Source organism: Aplysia californica, unplaced genomic scaffold (genome assembly GCF_000002075.1).
Source record: "Aplysia californica isolate F4 #8 unplaced genomic scaffold, AplCal3.0 scaffold00128, whole genome shotgun sequence".
NCBI lineage: Eukaryota > Metazoa > Mollusca > Gastropoda > Aplysiida > Aplysiidae > Aplysia > Aplysia californica.
The window spans coordinates 1401591-1418756 of record NW_004797398.1 but is presented as its reverse complement, the minus strand read 5'-3'; the positions used below and the strand labels follow the sequence as shown (position 1 = coordinate 1418756).

The following is a 17166-nucleotide window of genomic DNA, read 5'->3' as shown; positions in this document are numbered from 1 at the left end:
TAGAGAGTGTTGATTTAGCTGCGGTGACTTTTATTTTTTATAATTATTGTGCAACAATAACAATAATACGTAAGTACGGTTAGAACTTCATGCCCGTTTATGGACATTATATTGTGAGAGGAAAAAAAAGAAAGTAAATAAAAGATAAATCATATTATTTGTAAACAGGATGGCTTTAAAGAGAAGAAGTTAAACGTTTAAGATTGTTGATGATGTTGTGGTTTTCTTTTTGTGTTATAAGTGATTTTTTTTAAAGGGGGCGGGGGAGTGTAGGGGATTAACATAGAGAGATCAATGGGGAAGGGAAGGAAGAGATACAGTGTGGATGGGAGAAGATGAAATACTGTCACTAAGTAAACGTACTGCACATAGTCCTCACCTCTTCTTTTGTGCTATGCATATATGTGCATGATTTAGCTTTACATCTGGAGAACGTTCAGTAATCAGCATGTTGAATATTGTATTGCCTACTTTCAAACTTGGTCTGTTCCAACACAAGCACTTGTAGAGAAAACTGTTTCATTGCTAAATACTTTGTGTCACAAAAGGAAAGTGTATATAGTTAATAAAGACTCATAGCAAACAATATTACATGTATTTGGCTTAAGGAAGAATAGGTTTTGTGTTTTTTTAATTAGTGTGACTGAGAAGTAGTTCAGTTTCTTGCACTGAATAGACAGGCCAGTCTATTGTATTATAGGCTCGTTATTGAGGTTTACAGAGCCGACTATGACTTAATGTTTGCTTTTTTGAATCAAGTGCCTTCAAAGGTATCGCTATGCAGGCACAACTGTGTACAGGACTAGTTAAATTCTTAAAAAGATTATTTTGTGCTCTCTCTCTCTCTCTCTCTCTCTCTCTCTCTCTCTCTCTCTCTCTCTCTCCAAGCTTCTACCACATACGGCAGCTCAAGAAAGAGAGGTTGATTGTAAATGTTTTATGCCCTATAAATACAATTAAGTTTGTTTTGGAAGTGACTTCTTCAATCCTACCTGACTTAGTCAACCAAGACTATGTATGATATTGTATCTCAGCAGAAAGGTGGGCTACAGACTGGATTCTTTTCTCTTCCTCTGCCCGTCCGGTCTGTTTTGCTAGCTCCTTCCCTGCTTTAAATGACTGTTATTGTATTGATTTGCCTCTCTTTACTCACAGCAGCCAAAACTGAGACGCCTACTCAAACAAATACTCACAACAAACACCCAGCAACATAATGCTTGACTGCCCTTGCACCATTGTCCTCTGTAAAATATAGGCTATTAGGAGACCTGTGCCATCATCGACAGTTTTGTTTCAGACAGAGACGAACTTCTGCCACCACCACCGTTGCTGCTTTCCCTTTTTTTTTTCTCCTTAGTTGTCTCCTTGTTAAAATTTTTCTTCACACGTCTTCATTCTTATGTGAGAGGAGGTTACGTTAAGAGTCCATGCCTCTTTAATTGGTCCGTTATAGTTTTTAAATTGAAGTTACACCCACAGGTATCATTATGTATAGTCCATTCCCAGTGTCTCTTCCCCCCCCCCCCATGCGCCTCAGCCCGCCCTCTCCGACCACCTTCCCCACCATAAGGTCTCTGCGCTTTGACTTTGTGCAGTCCCTTCCTCACCACTTCTTTCTCTGTCTGCTCTCCTTGTTTTAGCACACATCCTTTCAAAGATCAGTTTAGTCTCAATGTTGATCAAGCCGCTTCCTGTGTCCTTCGTTTCACTAGTTTGTTTTCTTACATAGGTGAATTGGGGGAGGGGGGATTTGGTGGATGCTCTGGTGTGGTTTGCTCCTTCTTTCCTATCAAACGTCTATCTTACTTATAAATCTCTCCTCCTTTTTAAAAAAAATTGTTAATATCTTGCAACACCTTTAATCATCAGCACTTGCATGGCCTAAGTGTGTTGCAAATGCCGTAAAACTCTTACTAAAACTAGAACACAGGTGTGAGACATGGTGTTGCTTGTTCTTCCTCTATTTTTTTGGTTATAGTTCTCAAAGTCATCCCTATCTGCCATTATCAATGTCTTTGCCTCCCCCTCCACTCCCCCCTTACCGTGGGCACATTGAAGGAAAGTTCTCAGTGCAGATATTTGGAGGGTGCCACTGGTAGGGCTTACTTCTTTGCTAGCCTTTTACGAGTAGAGTTCCTGTCTGTCGTGAGAGGTGGGCACTGTGGTAGGCGGAATTTTCAGTGTTACTACTACCTTTCTCTGTCACTGACAAAACTGGCCTTTTATGGTTTTCCCTCTCTGTGAGCGTGATGATGCACCTTAATCCCACGCCCCTCCCCACCCTCCACCCAGCAGACTCTGTTTTTTTGGTATATAAGTTATCTTTATGGGTGGTAGGAAGCAGCTTCTTACTGGCCCTACTGTTTTCCTCTCCCTCTGATGCCACTTTTGTTCATCTTGCTTTTTTTTCTTCTGCACCAACACTGAGTGACAGGGATTGTATCATTACTCGTGCTTTTCATTTTATTAATTAACTTACTGTAATGAATTATTTTCTTTTGTTTACCCCCAGGGCGACTCTTTGATGCGACTGCCCAGCATCTCCTATGACAAAAATGACCTGGTCCACGGAATTACAGATGGGCCAGAGAGTGTCATGGAAGCCGAAGAATATCTGCAGCCAGTGGCCACAGAAGGACACAGGAACCACAGACCTGGCTCCTTGCCTCGGTCACCAGACAGACAATTGAGCAATATGTCCACGGTGTGTTGGAGAGTGACTAGTGTTGCTGTGACTTTGTAATTTCAGTCCGTATTTTTGCCATTAAAAATTTAAAAAATTTTTTTCCCAATCAGTTTGTTGGTATTTCCCTCTCTCTAGTCAAAGTAAAACTAGTCAATGTTAAATAAATCTCTTTGAGGAATAGTAGTGAAAATGAATTTTACAAAGGAAATCCACGTATACCAAACATGGTTAATCCAAAAACATTGGTAAACCAAAAGAAAATAGAATCTCAAGTTGTTTTTTTTGGGTATTTTTTTGCTTTAAACAGAAAACTTGGCTAAACCTAAGAATATCCGGCAGTGCTGCAGATTCCTGTTTAAGTGGACTCCACTAATTTTGTATCGTACTCGTCACTATGTGCCTCAAGGCACTTTGTGCTCACTTAACCCGTTTCCATTCTCCTTCTTTCAGTCGTCCGCGTCACGGATGATGGGCGACCACCACATGCACCACCAGGGCTACCCCGGCCACCATCACATGCACTCGCCCAGCGGCGGCAAATCTGACATGAAAGGTCATCGTGATGGACAGAAAGTGAGGGAGAAGAAGTACGGTCATCTGACGGCAGCAGCGCGGGCCAAACAAGAGAGGGAGGCACCGCGCACCCGAGGTAACAGCGTCAGCTCCAGATACAGCTCTGACCCTATCAAGTTCACCAAGGACAAAGGTTGGTCGATCAGTGCCAGTTGTGTAATAGTTACTCCTAGGTTGTTATAGGTGTGTGGGAGTCCAGTATTTTGGACTACTAGAGTCCTAGTAATTATCAGATATTCAAGTAAGTACTCGGGTATCTGCGAGTCTCGGAGTACTTGAATCCTGAACATCAGCTCATCGGGTTTTTTGTTTGATGGGTAAAGAGCAATGATAACTTCCAGAAGAGGTTCAAACCAGGATCCCCTTCTCAACTACCCAGGATGATACCGAGTCAATGATAATGGTGATCCCTTTACATTTTGCTGTAGCGTTTCTGTATGTGCTCAGTCAAGGCAGAGGCTGTAATATTCATTTTGATTTGCTGGGTCTATTTTCATAATCTTAATGTAACTCCATGAATGGATGGCATAAATAACTGTAGAGGTCAAATTATTTTTATTTTTTTTTTATTTTAGTTTTATTTGGGTGATAGACGCTTGCAACTACTGTATTACCAGAAATGTTTACTTTTTTTCCTTGTTGCAAGGAAAATTCGTCTTCTTTATTTAGCCTCTGAATACTGAAGAGGCATTCTAGATTATTTGTCTTCAGTGCTTATTGTTTCTTTAGGTCCTGTTTTTCTTTCCTTTTCTTTTCCATTTGAAGTTTCCTTTATATGTGTTCAGGTTGAATCTTTATTCTCATGTGTACTGGTGTTTGGTGGAGTGGGTTAGTGTCATTGAATTTGTCTTTCTTATTTGTCTGAATTTTCTTTGGGGAAGAGGGATAGCTTGTCTTTCAATCTGGTATTAAACATTTTTTTTTTGCACATTCCAATCTTATTAATTTTTCTTTCTGTGCTGTGCAGAGGAGATTGAGTGGGGTCATGATGGGACGGACAGTGTGTTCACCAACTATCCCGATGGCCACAGCCGCTTCGGAGAGCCAGATTCTCCCAAGATGGCGTACGGGGTGAACCCCGCGATAATGCTGCCGGTGGACAAAGATGACTACCTTCAGCCGGGCGCCGCCGCCCAGTCTCTTGCTTACCTGGACTTGGAGGGATCAGGTCAGTTTTTTCCTGTTTACTGTAAGGAAAAATAGAAGGCAAAAGAGGCAGAGGTAGACCACAAATTAGTTATTTGGCGAACTTGAACAGATGGGGGACAAGATATACCAGTACAATATAGGTCACTTGAGAATATCCGAGTGGAGAAATGAGTTAAAAATCATGATCAGTGGTGTCTTGTTACAGATATAGCCTTTGAAGAAGAAGATTCAACACTTTGAACTGAATATTGTAATTGAAAATGTTGGACGCCTCCATTGCCACAATCTAGATGAAATAGGAGACAGGCTGCTTTAACCCTGCCTGTCAGGGCGAGCCAGTGCTGAGAAGGATACTGCTTCCCTCATGAGAGGGATGCTGCCTTCCAGCTGACAGGAGATACCCGATTTAAAAAATCTCCCCGCATGGGAAACGAACTCATTTTTGCATGCGGCAGTAAAGAGCCTTGTCATTACATAACCTGTTCTGTGCTGGTGGAGAAATGTTTACTTCTAAGACAGATACTTAGCTCTTTTAGGATGCAATTTGTAGGGAATTACATCTGAATTTAATTATATAATAGCCAGTGAGAAACATGTAGAAATGAAGTTTTGGTGGTACCATCTAGATTTTGGCAAATTGTTTTTCCGAAGGCTCTGTACTACTGATACTTTCATGGGAAGTGTTATATAGTGTGTTTTTATAGGAAGCCACGCGTCTTTTCTGGTTATTTACTTTTGATTTTTGGTTTATTCATTGTTGATTTTTTTTTTGTTCCTTGTAGTGTGTGTAGATTTATAACAGCCATCCTATTGTTTATCATTTTTCAAATGTATGGTTAGAGGATGCACAATCAGCAGGTCCTACCTTTTCACCACCCCTCTGTTGTTTTTTTTTGCTTTTTCCCCAATCACTAAATGACTAATATGGTGTAATTGTCTTTCACTTTGGCTCAGACAACTCATATGTCATTGCATACTTTCCAGCTGTAAATTAGCAGGTAGTGTCGCGGGTAGGTGCAGCTTCTTTTCTTTCACTCTGTTATTTCTGTTGGTCTGTATTACTTTCTCCGTACTCTAAATGACCGATCTGTGTGATTTGCTTACTCAAACAAACGAAAATAAAATTTTTAATACAATTCTTTCAAATGGACATATTTCTTCAGGCTACTACCAGAACGAGAAGGAAGTGATGGCAGATGCAGAGGATCCTTTTGTCGAGGAGACGGACCAGATGTTGTCGGCATCAGGAGCGGTGTCGCCCTCACATCCTCTGAAACCAGTCAGTGACCCGCGACATGCTTACCGCAACCAGCCTCCCGAACCCGCCAAGGGAGTTTTCTCCGTCGCCAATCCAGACTACTTTGACGATGACAGCGAAATCTGGAAGCCGAAAGGACACATGCGTAATGGCTACCACCCCGTCCCCAACAACTCAACGTCCCCCGTGCATTCGATCAGTGACAGAGACAGTGAGCACCCATACTACCGCAGCATGAACGGGGGCATGCATGGTAACGGTGGGATGCACGGCAACCACTCGCCCAAAGTGAACACAACTGTGAAGCTCCACGGAGTGCGGTTAGATAGCACGGAGTCGAAAATCTAACTGTGCTTCTTTGTTGGTCAGTGCAAGAGTTGTTTAGGGGCGTGTAGGGGGATGGGGAATGCAGGTGCTTGTATGGTATGTCCCATACAAGAAGATGAAAGAAATGGGGAAGAGAGGTAACAGGGGGTGAGGAGAGTACGGGGGAGGAATATGGATGCTCATATAATGTACTCCGCAGTTAGAGAGAGAAAAGAGATGAGCTTGTGTTGGTGGATATGTGGAGAGGGATACGTGGATGGTTGTATCATTCAGGATACATACCACACTGAGAAAGGAGAGATTGACAAGTGCAGGCCATTACCTCCCTGTGGCCCTGCTGCTCCTTCTGCTGCCTGCTTAAGTGAACTGTTCCTCATTGCTGGAGTTTTTAGGAAACAGTTACACTCTGGTCTTTGCCATATCATTTCATATTCGATGCTTTCTTCGATTGACGTGTCCCTCAATCACACCCTCTCAAAGTGAGACTGGATCATGAGATAAAGCTGAGAAATGGCCGCACTCTCCCTGGATTCTCAACAGTTGTACACTGCTGGCAACTCGTGACACTGATATACCACTGAAAGTAGCCTGGACATTAACAATACAGTCACACAGTACCAGTGTTTTCACAGAAACGCTCTTCAAATTTTGCTCATGAAATGTGAATTCATCAGTGTTTTGAGAGGGACGAAATCACTTAATGAACTTCATGTTCACTGAAAGACAGCTCTGTTACCACAGAGGGATATGTTGTATTGACCAGTATATTGCATGTTCTGAAATATCTGCATGATATATTCAAAATATCTGTACATGTTGATGTATAATGTTTATGCAATGTTTTGCTGTACTCATAGTTTATCATTTTGCGTGGCCGCTTTCTTTAGGAGAGTTAAAAAAACCCACCTTAGACAGACCAAAATTTGTCCCTGGATTTTCATTACAGTAAAGCTTTATAAGAAATGCCGCTGAATCATGACACGAACGTGAAATCAGGATTAGCAAGTCTTTGACTTTTGTAAAATTCAGATTGTCGTCTACAGCGAGGTCATTTTGTTTTCACAACAGTTGTCCCAGTGTGAGTAAAAGTACTTCTGTGACCCCGCGGTGTCTGTGGTGTAGGATATCATTTTAGATTGAGTAGCTGATTTTGTCTTTGGCAAAGACTGACTGTGATGGGCCGAGTTTTATCCAGTGACAGCAATAAGATATACTTGCCCCCAGTGTTGTCCTGCTGGCAAAGAATGAAGTGATCCCAGCTGATATCAGTATTTGATGTGCCAGTCATACACAGTACGAAATTGGAAGGAATGGACAAATTCTCGATAGGCTGCAACACTCCTGTAAAATGTTTTCCCTATACAGTTGAGAGACTATGATGTGGATAGAATAATTAGTTTTGCAAAGCAGTTCTTTTGAATTAAAAGTTTTACTATATAGAATAAGCTTTAATTTGCGCACAGTGATGTGAACAAGAAAGCTAATATGTTTATCTACAGAAGTGTTGCATTGTTATGAGTTTATGAGAACTGAACTTGTCCAAAAAAGGCTGAAACAGGAAGGAACTCTTAGGAACATTTTTTTTCTGGTCTGTCAAGGCTCAATGTTTTTTCTACACTCGCGCAAGGGGCCACAAGAGATTCCTATATATCATTTCATATTTTTTGCTGCTGATGATAATATCGCTGAATCTGTAATATTTATAAAAGTGATAGTATGGCCTTTTTTGTCTTGCATCAAACTAAAAATTATATAATTGTACTGCCGAGGGAACTCAAACGAAGACTGAAAAAATATTTGTGCATCATGTGAAAGTTGTTGATGTTACACAACATGCTATGAACTCCATCACCTCTGACATAAATGGCACTATATATTGTTAATATCCAGTAAGAATGGGATGAAGGTCAATTTGAACTTATCCTTGAAAGTTGTGGCCAGTGAGGAAATGGAAACTGTGGCTTGAGAGGTTTGGCTTGCATGAAGCTTCTGTTACACATTTAGACAAGTTTTTTTGGTAGTGTTTAGAGCTTGGTTTCATGATTCTGATGATATGAATCACTTTCCCAAACTGTTGATTGTAATTAAGGAAGACAAGATTTGGTTGATCATCTGAGAAATGACTTCACTGTGGTCCAGAGTCCTATACGACACTAGACAAGGAATCAAAAAGCTTACAACTGGTTCATTGAAGCTTTTGTTGTGCTTTAAAATCCAGCTGATGAATACCTTTTGCTGATTTGTTCTTAGGAAGCTGTAAAGAACTGATTAACTGAAATCAATTTTTACTTTAATTCCTTATTTCTGACAAGCAACTCCCAGTGGCTTGCTGTTGGAACCACTGTGCTGATGTTCCACTGTCAGCATCTCTGTCAAATTCCTCTACAACAAAGACATTTTATTAATTTTCATCAGTTGCCGAAAATAGCTCTTTTTTTAACCTGGAGTGTTTTCATTAGATGTAAAACTTTGAAAATAGGCTCCTTTGTTTTGATTTTATGACCACTTTGGTGAGGTGTATATCACTCTCGCGTTTCATACCAAAAGAGGGCTCTGGAATAGTGGGGAAAAACCCTCCAGAGATAAAGAGTTTAACCACTCTTTCAAATTTTGTTTCTGATGCATTTGATTTGAGTTTTTGTTTAGTTTCTTTTCTTGAAATGCCTCAGCTAGTTCTTGGTGCAGTTTTGCAATGCCAGCTGCTACTCTTTTAAGCAGATGAAACGTGGAGTGAATGTCTCTACCAAGCTTGACTGACTGTCTGTATATCTGTCTCAATCCTATGTTTACTATCTTATTTTACAGTTGCTCGCTACAGACGTACCTTGAATTGTGTGAAATTCCTGTTTTCTGTATCGCTTCACTGGACCACAAGATGCTTGTGTCATGTGTCCCATGACGTTTCCAATACTAGTCACACTATGGTTACATCATAGGCAGCTGTTGTTGAATGGTTAGGCTCTTAAACTCTCATACAAAGGATGTGAGTTTAATTCTCACATGTATGACAGATCGGATAAAATAAGTTGACCATCTGTCGTTCTGCTGAGGTGTTTTATCTCATGCTGCCCAGGTTGACCCTGACGGCCGGGGTCGAAACAGTCTGCCTCTTAAATGATATTGATCGACACTGTCAGTCGGGGGCATTAAACATATAAGATCAGTCATATTTACTCTGGAGTTAAACCATCGGGTAAAATTTTTTAGAACTATGTCTCGTTGAGACCGCGTTGGTCACATTAGGTCGGCAGCTCGCACAGTGACAGTATTTGACCTGAGTGATTACTTTTTTTTCATTAGATGATCGTACGGAAAAAAAGGTCACAAATTTTTATGGAGAATATTTGGCCATATCTACACTGATACCTCTTTTCTACTGTGCAGAAGTTGAAATAAACCACTTTTTTATCATTTTTTCTTAGCTCTGTATGAAAGAAAATTCAGTCTGTGTTGTCCAGTGAAACGAACAAAATGTTTTGCTTTCATATACCTTCATTTTCATATACTTCCAGACTAATAACGCGATTTTAGATTGTTATGCGTTGTGATCATATTTATTTTAATGATAAGGAGTAAAGCAATTAAAATGAACATTTGCTTCTACGTAATTTTTTTATGTACCTCAGAAGTCATCCTGGGATGAAAATCGGAAATCAGATCAGTGGTCTCAACAAGTATACAAGTTTGTTTTTTTAAGATCACTTTATGTCCCAAGTGTGATAGGTTTTTTTTTTTTAATACTGGTTATAATCGCACAAATTGTTTAAACAGTAGAAATGAGGAAAATGTACTGCACTGGGTTATGAACAAGTCGTAAGTATGAAGTTTGGATTTTTAGTTTGATCATGTTGAGTATAATATAACAGATAATGTATAAATGTTTTTTACTTGCTATAGCTCTTTATTAGAGGAATTAGTTTCCATATTTGCGACCCTGGTGCTACGATATGTCATACACTTATAATTACAACATAAATTTGTATTATCCTGAGGTGTGGTATCTTTTCAGTGCTCTCAGCAAATCCACTTGTGCAAGCAGTTCAGTCATGTACATAATATAGTACTAACAGATTGCAGTAGACGACAGTTTTCCTCTGCAAGATGTTCTCATGAATATGGGAAATGAAATCCTCGTGCAAGAAAGTGAAGAAGAGCATGTCCTGACGCAGTTAGCTCAATCATGGTTTCACACACGATAGGCATCACAAGGAAGACTGAGGTTACGAAGAGGAAGACTGAGGTTACAAAGAGGAAGACTGAGGTTACAAAGAGGAATGCCGAGGTTACAAAGGGGAATACTGAGGTTACAAAGAGGAATGCCGAGGTTACAAAGGGGAATACTGAGGTTACAAAGAGGAATACTGATGTTTCAAAGAGAAATACTGAGGTTACAAAGGGGAATGCCGAGGTTACAAAGGGGAATACTGAGGTTACAAAGAGGAATACTGAGGTTACGAAGAGAAATACTGAGGTTACGAAGAGAAATACTGAGGTTACAAAGAGGAATACTGAGGTTACAAAGAGGAATACTGAGGTTACGAAGAGAAACACTGAGGTTACAAAGAGGAATACTGATGTTACAGTTGCTCTGTCAAACGTGAAGTAATTGTGGTAACTATAAGTACACTTATTTTTTGCCAGTATAAGTCATTTTACCTGATTGGACTTGTACTTTGTACTTAGTTTTCATAGGATGGATTTGACAAATGTGTTATTGCATAACTTGATCGTTTGATAAATTATGGCTCAATTTACGAGTAAGGACACAAAGAACAAATTAACAGTCCATTGTTTTGTAGGAAATAATATTGTTGGGAAATGGTTTGTACATATTCTGCAGGGGTAGGTAGCCAAAGTGAATCAATACAGTCCTAGTTATATACAGCACCAAAAAAAAATTGGCAATTTCTCTCTTTGTGTAATGGATTATAATCAATATATCAAGCTTACTTTTGGTGCTGCCTTCTTCAGAACAAACGATCTTTACTTTATGTTTTTTTTGGTTTTAATTAACAAGAGACTTCTGTCTGAAGGAATCAGTAATATTTTTCACCAGTTAAGAGTCTATTGTCTTTCCACTAAAGGCACCACTATCAGATATTATATGGTGCTTTCTATATTTTGGTACTTTTTTTGTAAGCTTACTCCAACAGTTATATATTACAAATTTCAAGGTTAAGACTTTTTTTTTTCGTTTTAGAGTTTTTACTAGTAGTAAATTATTTTGTATGTGTAGGTAAACTTAAGGCAAACATCTTTTTTAAAAAAACCCTCTAGATTCTTGATGGCATAGTTTACTTCTGAATTTTTTTTTCATTGTTTTGGAAATTGTTTTGTGGTGCTGACAAGTACTTTCTAGAAATCTTATTTGTCTAGAGTTCATATAAAAAGAACAACTGCTTTTCTATTGGTCAATGTATTGAACAATGTGGCTTTCCTTTTGTCTATTATATTCTAAACGAGAAAGAATTTAGACTGAGGTAGAGGATAACTTTTCCAATCTAATACTTTTTGGACAATATGTACCGCACTTTCAAGGTGTCAGACCAAGTTTCAAAAAGTGTGTAAATTTTTATGATTTATACCAGATTTAGCTCAGTTTTTGCAAACAAGGGAATAGGTTTGAGTTCAGCTTTTAAGGTTGAAGCTGTGTGTCCCGTTGATTGAATGTCATTGTTATCAATATGAGTTACAAAAATCTGGCCTATATCTGTCCACGCGTACCACTTTCTTCGTATGATGCCAATGGACTCCCAACCACCCTATGTATATATATTGAGCAGTCAGTTATCGCCTTTGTGCCAATTAGAACAACACCGTTGAAGAGCATGCTTATATGTTCATCATTTTATCAACCATATCTTACGTTGCCTCTTGCTGTTGTGATTGTGACATTGTTTTGCTTTCTATTTAAAACATTTTTTTTTAGTTCTTAACTATTCATGATTGCTACAAAGACTGCCAAAAGATGTTTGTAAAAGGTTTTGTTCATATTATTCTGCTTGTCTATTGGATCCAAGAAAAGGTTTCTGCACATGATAAATGTGCAAATGTCTTTGTGGAAGTGCCTTTGGGTGGCCCTTTGAGTTTTCCTGGTGTCTGTGATTCGTTCTGCTGTTGTTGTTTTTTTTGGGGGGGGTTTCTTACATTATAAGTGAGAGCAGTTTCTAGGGGCACTCAGTTGCTTACAATGTGTGCAACATTTAAAATGCCTTTAATCTTGGCATGATGGGGTAATGTTCTTTACACAAGCAGTCTATTGATCAATGATAAAGACATTCTGTGGGGTTTTATACCCTCTTTCAGCACACTTAGGTTACCTTAGAGGCAGGAGCTGTGATTAGACTTTGCTTGAACTGATGTAGGATTCATGGTAGCATTGTTCAGTTATATTGCCATCCTTGACTAGAAAAGGAAGTTTTTATGAACCCACAGAAGCGCCTTAGTGCTCAAAACGCAGGCTAGATGGAAAGTGTTGAAACATAAATAAACACAAGTGAACAGCCCCACATATAGGTGAACTTTCCTGAGTGATGTACACTTACATGATCACACAACTCTGCCATTTAGTTTTGACCATAAACTCAGCTGCCAGAAAAGGTTGTGTCCAAGTTTTGCAATGTTCATTAATTATTTCATTCCTAAGTAGCAATAAATCAGCACCATATGTTCTGCTCATCTGACTTCATGAATTGTAATGTGATAAGGTTTGCACAAAAAGGATTCTGTAGTTGTGACCGAAGAACATTCGATGAAAGTATTAATTAAATCATAGGGTTACTACGAGGAATAAGCTGCAAACAAACATTTGTGGAGAGACATTGCCTCTAAGATGGTGCAAGCTGAGTTTATGGGGACGTGGAACATTAATGATCGGAAAAACTGTGACAAGTATGGACTGATATACCTCCTGCTGCTCGCTTTTGTCATATCCTGCCCTGCCTGGCCGTGACTTTTGACATTTTTCTTTAGTACTAAGCTGATGTGATAGGTTTATGTGAGTCTTGCAAATGGTGCCTGACAGTGTGTGATGAGTGGGTCTGATCGAATGGTTCCATTTTTTGACCAGTTGAAGTTTGAGAGAGGTTGACATTGATGTGGATATGATGCTTCACAGTTTTGTATGCGTGTGTACTTGTTTATGAGTATCGTGTAAGTGTGTGTGTGTGTGTGAGAGAGAGAAAGAGAGAGAGAGAGAGAGAGAGAAAGTTCAGGTGTAGTAGCTCCCAGAACCTTTATGCACGAGAGCACAAGAATATATATGTAACTATACTAGGAGGTTGAGAGTGATATGATGGTACGTGCACTTCATCCGTTTAAAATGCTGATAATGGATCTACAATCTTCTTTTGAACCAATTTACACTACAAGTAGCATTGGGCACTCAGTATTCATACTTATATATATATATATATAATAGCATAGTTTAGTTGTGTACACTTGCTTCTGTAGCTTTCAGGAAACATTTTTAGTTTTGTTGAGTTGTCCGGGGTTTTTTTAACTTCTGTCCCAACGTCAGAAGTTGACATATCCCTACGTATGCTGATGGATTTTATAAGGTATGAAAATTTTTGAGAATTTCATTATGAAATGATTTGTTGAAAATTGGAATACTTCTTTTTCACTGAGCTGGCGTAGAATGAATATAATATGCTTTGGCTGATATTATTTTTGCAGACCTGTATCAATTTTTCATTTCTTCAGCTTCAAATCAGATCAAAAAAGGGGGGAGGGAGGAAGTTTTTTTTTTTATCTAGAAAAAAGAAAAAGAAACCAACCTTATGAAATTATTGACAGTGTTTTCACCATAGCAATTCATAGATATAGAAATTGAAATGACTGGACCAAATCGCATGTGCAGCTTCTCAATCATCAGGTGATGCGAGGTCATTTATACCCTTTTTTTTTTCTCTCGTAAACATGTATTTATAAGCACTTTGAAATTGTGAAAGACTCTTGATCTCCAGAGATGCTGTGTGCTGTAAGACATACGTCGGAGACAGTTTTTGCCTATAACTACCATTGACAGTTGTAGCGCCATGTTGATTGTGTCAGCATCATCGACCCCTGATTATTTTTATTTTTGCTGAATGTTCATTTTAACTGAGACTTTGAGTGCAGGATAACTTGTGATTGTTCAAGGTCAAGTGATATTGTTGTGGAGTATCTCTGTTGGTTTGTTACAAAAGGATTATGTACAAGTTAGACGTGTTGGAAATTGGTTATGTTGGGTGCTCGACTCTGCATAATGTGCATGTTATATTATTATTATTATTATTATTATAATTATTATGATGTCCATAGGAAATGATGAAGCTCTATCAAATTTATTCATACCCAAAGTGAGTTCATAGTTGTTGTTTGTAATTATGTAGATACTTTTGTATATATTTATATATATTATATGCTGTAAGAGGACTGCGTATGATATGGAACAATATCTTTTATGTTATCCACATTTTTACTAACGATTTTGCTAAGACACAAAAACTTTTTTGTTTACATGTTTTGAGATGTCATGTATACTTTCACTTAATGCTCCTTTAAGGCTTGCTTGATACACCTATTCTATACAAATCCTTTCAGTGCATGTAATAAATTTATCTATGGTAAATGATGTATGTTTATCATCACAAATTCATTCTCCATTTTATTTTGCTTATATGGTAGTGCATAGATTTCATGATTTATAAGACAAATCATAGCTTGTTTCAGAGTAAAATACCTTATCAATGATATGGTAGTGCAGGTTTTTAAAATTTTTAAACAAGCTTATATTATGTGGCATTTGTAAGATTTGAAGAAAAAAATGACTTTTTGAATACATGGACATGAATGTAGCAGGACTAGCGAGGACCGGTTCTTGACTTTTTTTACTTTTTTACAATACATTTTTGGATGGCCGCTGCACCAGATTCATGATTTAAATCAAAAGTTCACAGAATAGTGATGTTTTATATTTTCGGGAAAGAGAAATTCTGAAAATATAAACTTCTATTCTGGAAGATCAATACCAATCATATGAAGGACCATAAAGGTGAGGGCAGTTTTATGAAAAGTTTAGCGCCTTTGAATAAAGAGGGCTAAGCTTAACGTATCAAAATTCCCCCTCACTAGGCCCAGAAACCTGACATTTAAGGTGTCTCTTCCACCCCATTCAATTGTTTTGAGTTTTTATTGTCTCTTTTTATTTTTGTGGATCTTGGCAGTTGTTCTTGTTTTAGTTGTGTTTCCAGATAACCAGCATTCATATTGAATTTCTTCAAAGAATGTAAATCACATCTTTTGCACATCAGTATCAGTTTACATTGATTTAGTCCTTGCAACTTAGTTAGGCTTATTTTTTCTTTTATGATTTTTGTTGGATGAGAGGGATCAGGAAACGTAACTGCTGTTGTTTTCAGGGATCAGGAAACGTAACTGCTGTTGTTTTCTTACAATTCTTTTGTTTTGCTTTTACTTGAGTTTGTATTTGGTTTTCTTTGGGTTTTTCTGTACTTACCAATTCAAGTGATTTTACTGGTTCACCCAAATCATAACAACTGTGTGTGGAGAAAGCAAACACTGCTAGCTTGGAGGACTCCACTGTAAACACAGGATCAAACCAAAGCATCTGGCACTGAGATTCATTTTTATTTTAATATTTTTACAACGCTGTATCAACACTGCTACAAATTACTCATATATGACACCTTGCTCTTGTTTTGAGAGTGACTATATCCTTTAATGCTCACTGATTTGACTTCAGTTTGGTCTTTAAATTAGTATGATTAAAACAGTGCGATTGACATAGAGAACAACGAGATTCTTTTTATAATGTTTCTTAGGTGTCTCTACCTTTGTGTTTCAATATATTGGGGTTTTTTTTACCTACAAAGTGATGACATGAATATGGTTGCCAATCTTTGAAAGGCCACTGCCATCCATATATGTTTTGATCTGCACACAGTGAGAGCTAGCTATTTGTTTGTTACCTTCACGAATGCAGATTACAGTTCTTGTACTTTTTTTCTGACTTATAAGGCACAAATATAAATGACGAATGTTTGTTTGCCTTCGAAGCAGACATTTTATTCCAATCAAACGTCAGGAACAGATGATTCCGATACTTGTGAATCAACAAACGTGCCGATCTTTAGTTATCTTTTTGAAGTAATACTTTCTTTGTAAAAAAGAACTTTTTTATACATGTTTTTTTTTTCTCTGGATTATTTTTTTTGTTTTGCTCATGTAGTCAAAACAGAATGACCCCAGAAAAAGATGTTGCCCAAAAAGAAAGAGGATAGTGGTAAATTGTAAAGTAAAGAAGAGCATTAGGCACTAAGATATTTACTGCCAATAGAGATAAGTCCTTGATTGGAAGAAAGTTAAATTGAAAGCAAAAGGAAATAGAATGAAAAATAAGACAAATAACAAGAGATGTCATAAACATGCCAAGATTTTTTTAAAAATCAACTTGAAGGCTTTTATTACATAAGTTTCTTCGCAAGCTGTAACCTGCAAGATAAAATAATGTTTTCCACCCAAAAAAAAATTTCTTTTTTTTTGTCTTTTTCTTTTGTTTTCTATTTATGTAATGCAGTGGAGTTTTTGCCATATGTGTACTTTTTTAAACTCTCTATAAAATCATGCATTGTTTGGAAAGCACTGTTGATAATTTCACACATTTCTGTTGTATATTTAATTTAGTCTTAAACTTTTGTACTAGGATCGTACAATATGGTTGTATCATTTTTATTTGCAATTGGCTCAAAAAGGCCATCACAAAATGTTACAAAAATACAATGTTGCTTTTGTTTGATTCGTTTGTTCTTTTTTTTTTCTTTTGGTACCGTATTTCATTTTTCATGTATTGTGCCGTTTTTCTTCTCAAGATTCAACATGTGATCAGTTGATTTGGTAACAAAATACAGGCCTACATAAGTGCTTTAGAACTTTGTTATCCACATTCTTCGTCATTTAAATGCCTTTGGCTCCTTTTCCTACAGGTGGTGTGGGTGCTACAGTTGGTGTCTCTTTCTCTTTACTGTCCCTCAGTTCTTTCTGTCTTTATGTCTAGTTTCATTTTTTTTTTACCTTTTATATAATTTTTTTTTTTAATGTAGATGTTTACGTTTTCATCGACACAATTTTGATCAGTAAGGATGAGACTTTCATTCAGGGTCAACCCAGG

General features: G+C 37.8%; 1 protein-coding gene across 2 annotated transcripts in view; it reads left to right on the top strand.

Annotated features, from left to right (window-relative positions):
• Positions 1–16924, top strand: part of LOC101850241 (epidermal growth factor receptor) — a gene marked incomplete at its 5' end in the record, with an annotated part of 61797 nt that extends 44873 nt beyond the window's left edge. For both annotated transcript variants that reach the window (XM_035969236.1, XM_013081393.1), the window contains 4 exon segments: positions 2513–2704; positions 3137–3392; positions 4227–4427; positions 5572–16924. In XM_035969236.1, the coding sequence (XP_035825129.1) occupies positions 2513–2704; positions 3137–3392; positions 4227–4427; positions 5572–6014 (1092 nt within the window).
• Positions 16925–17166: the final 242 nt, after the last annotated feature.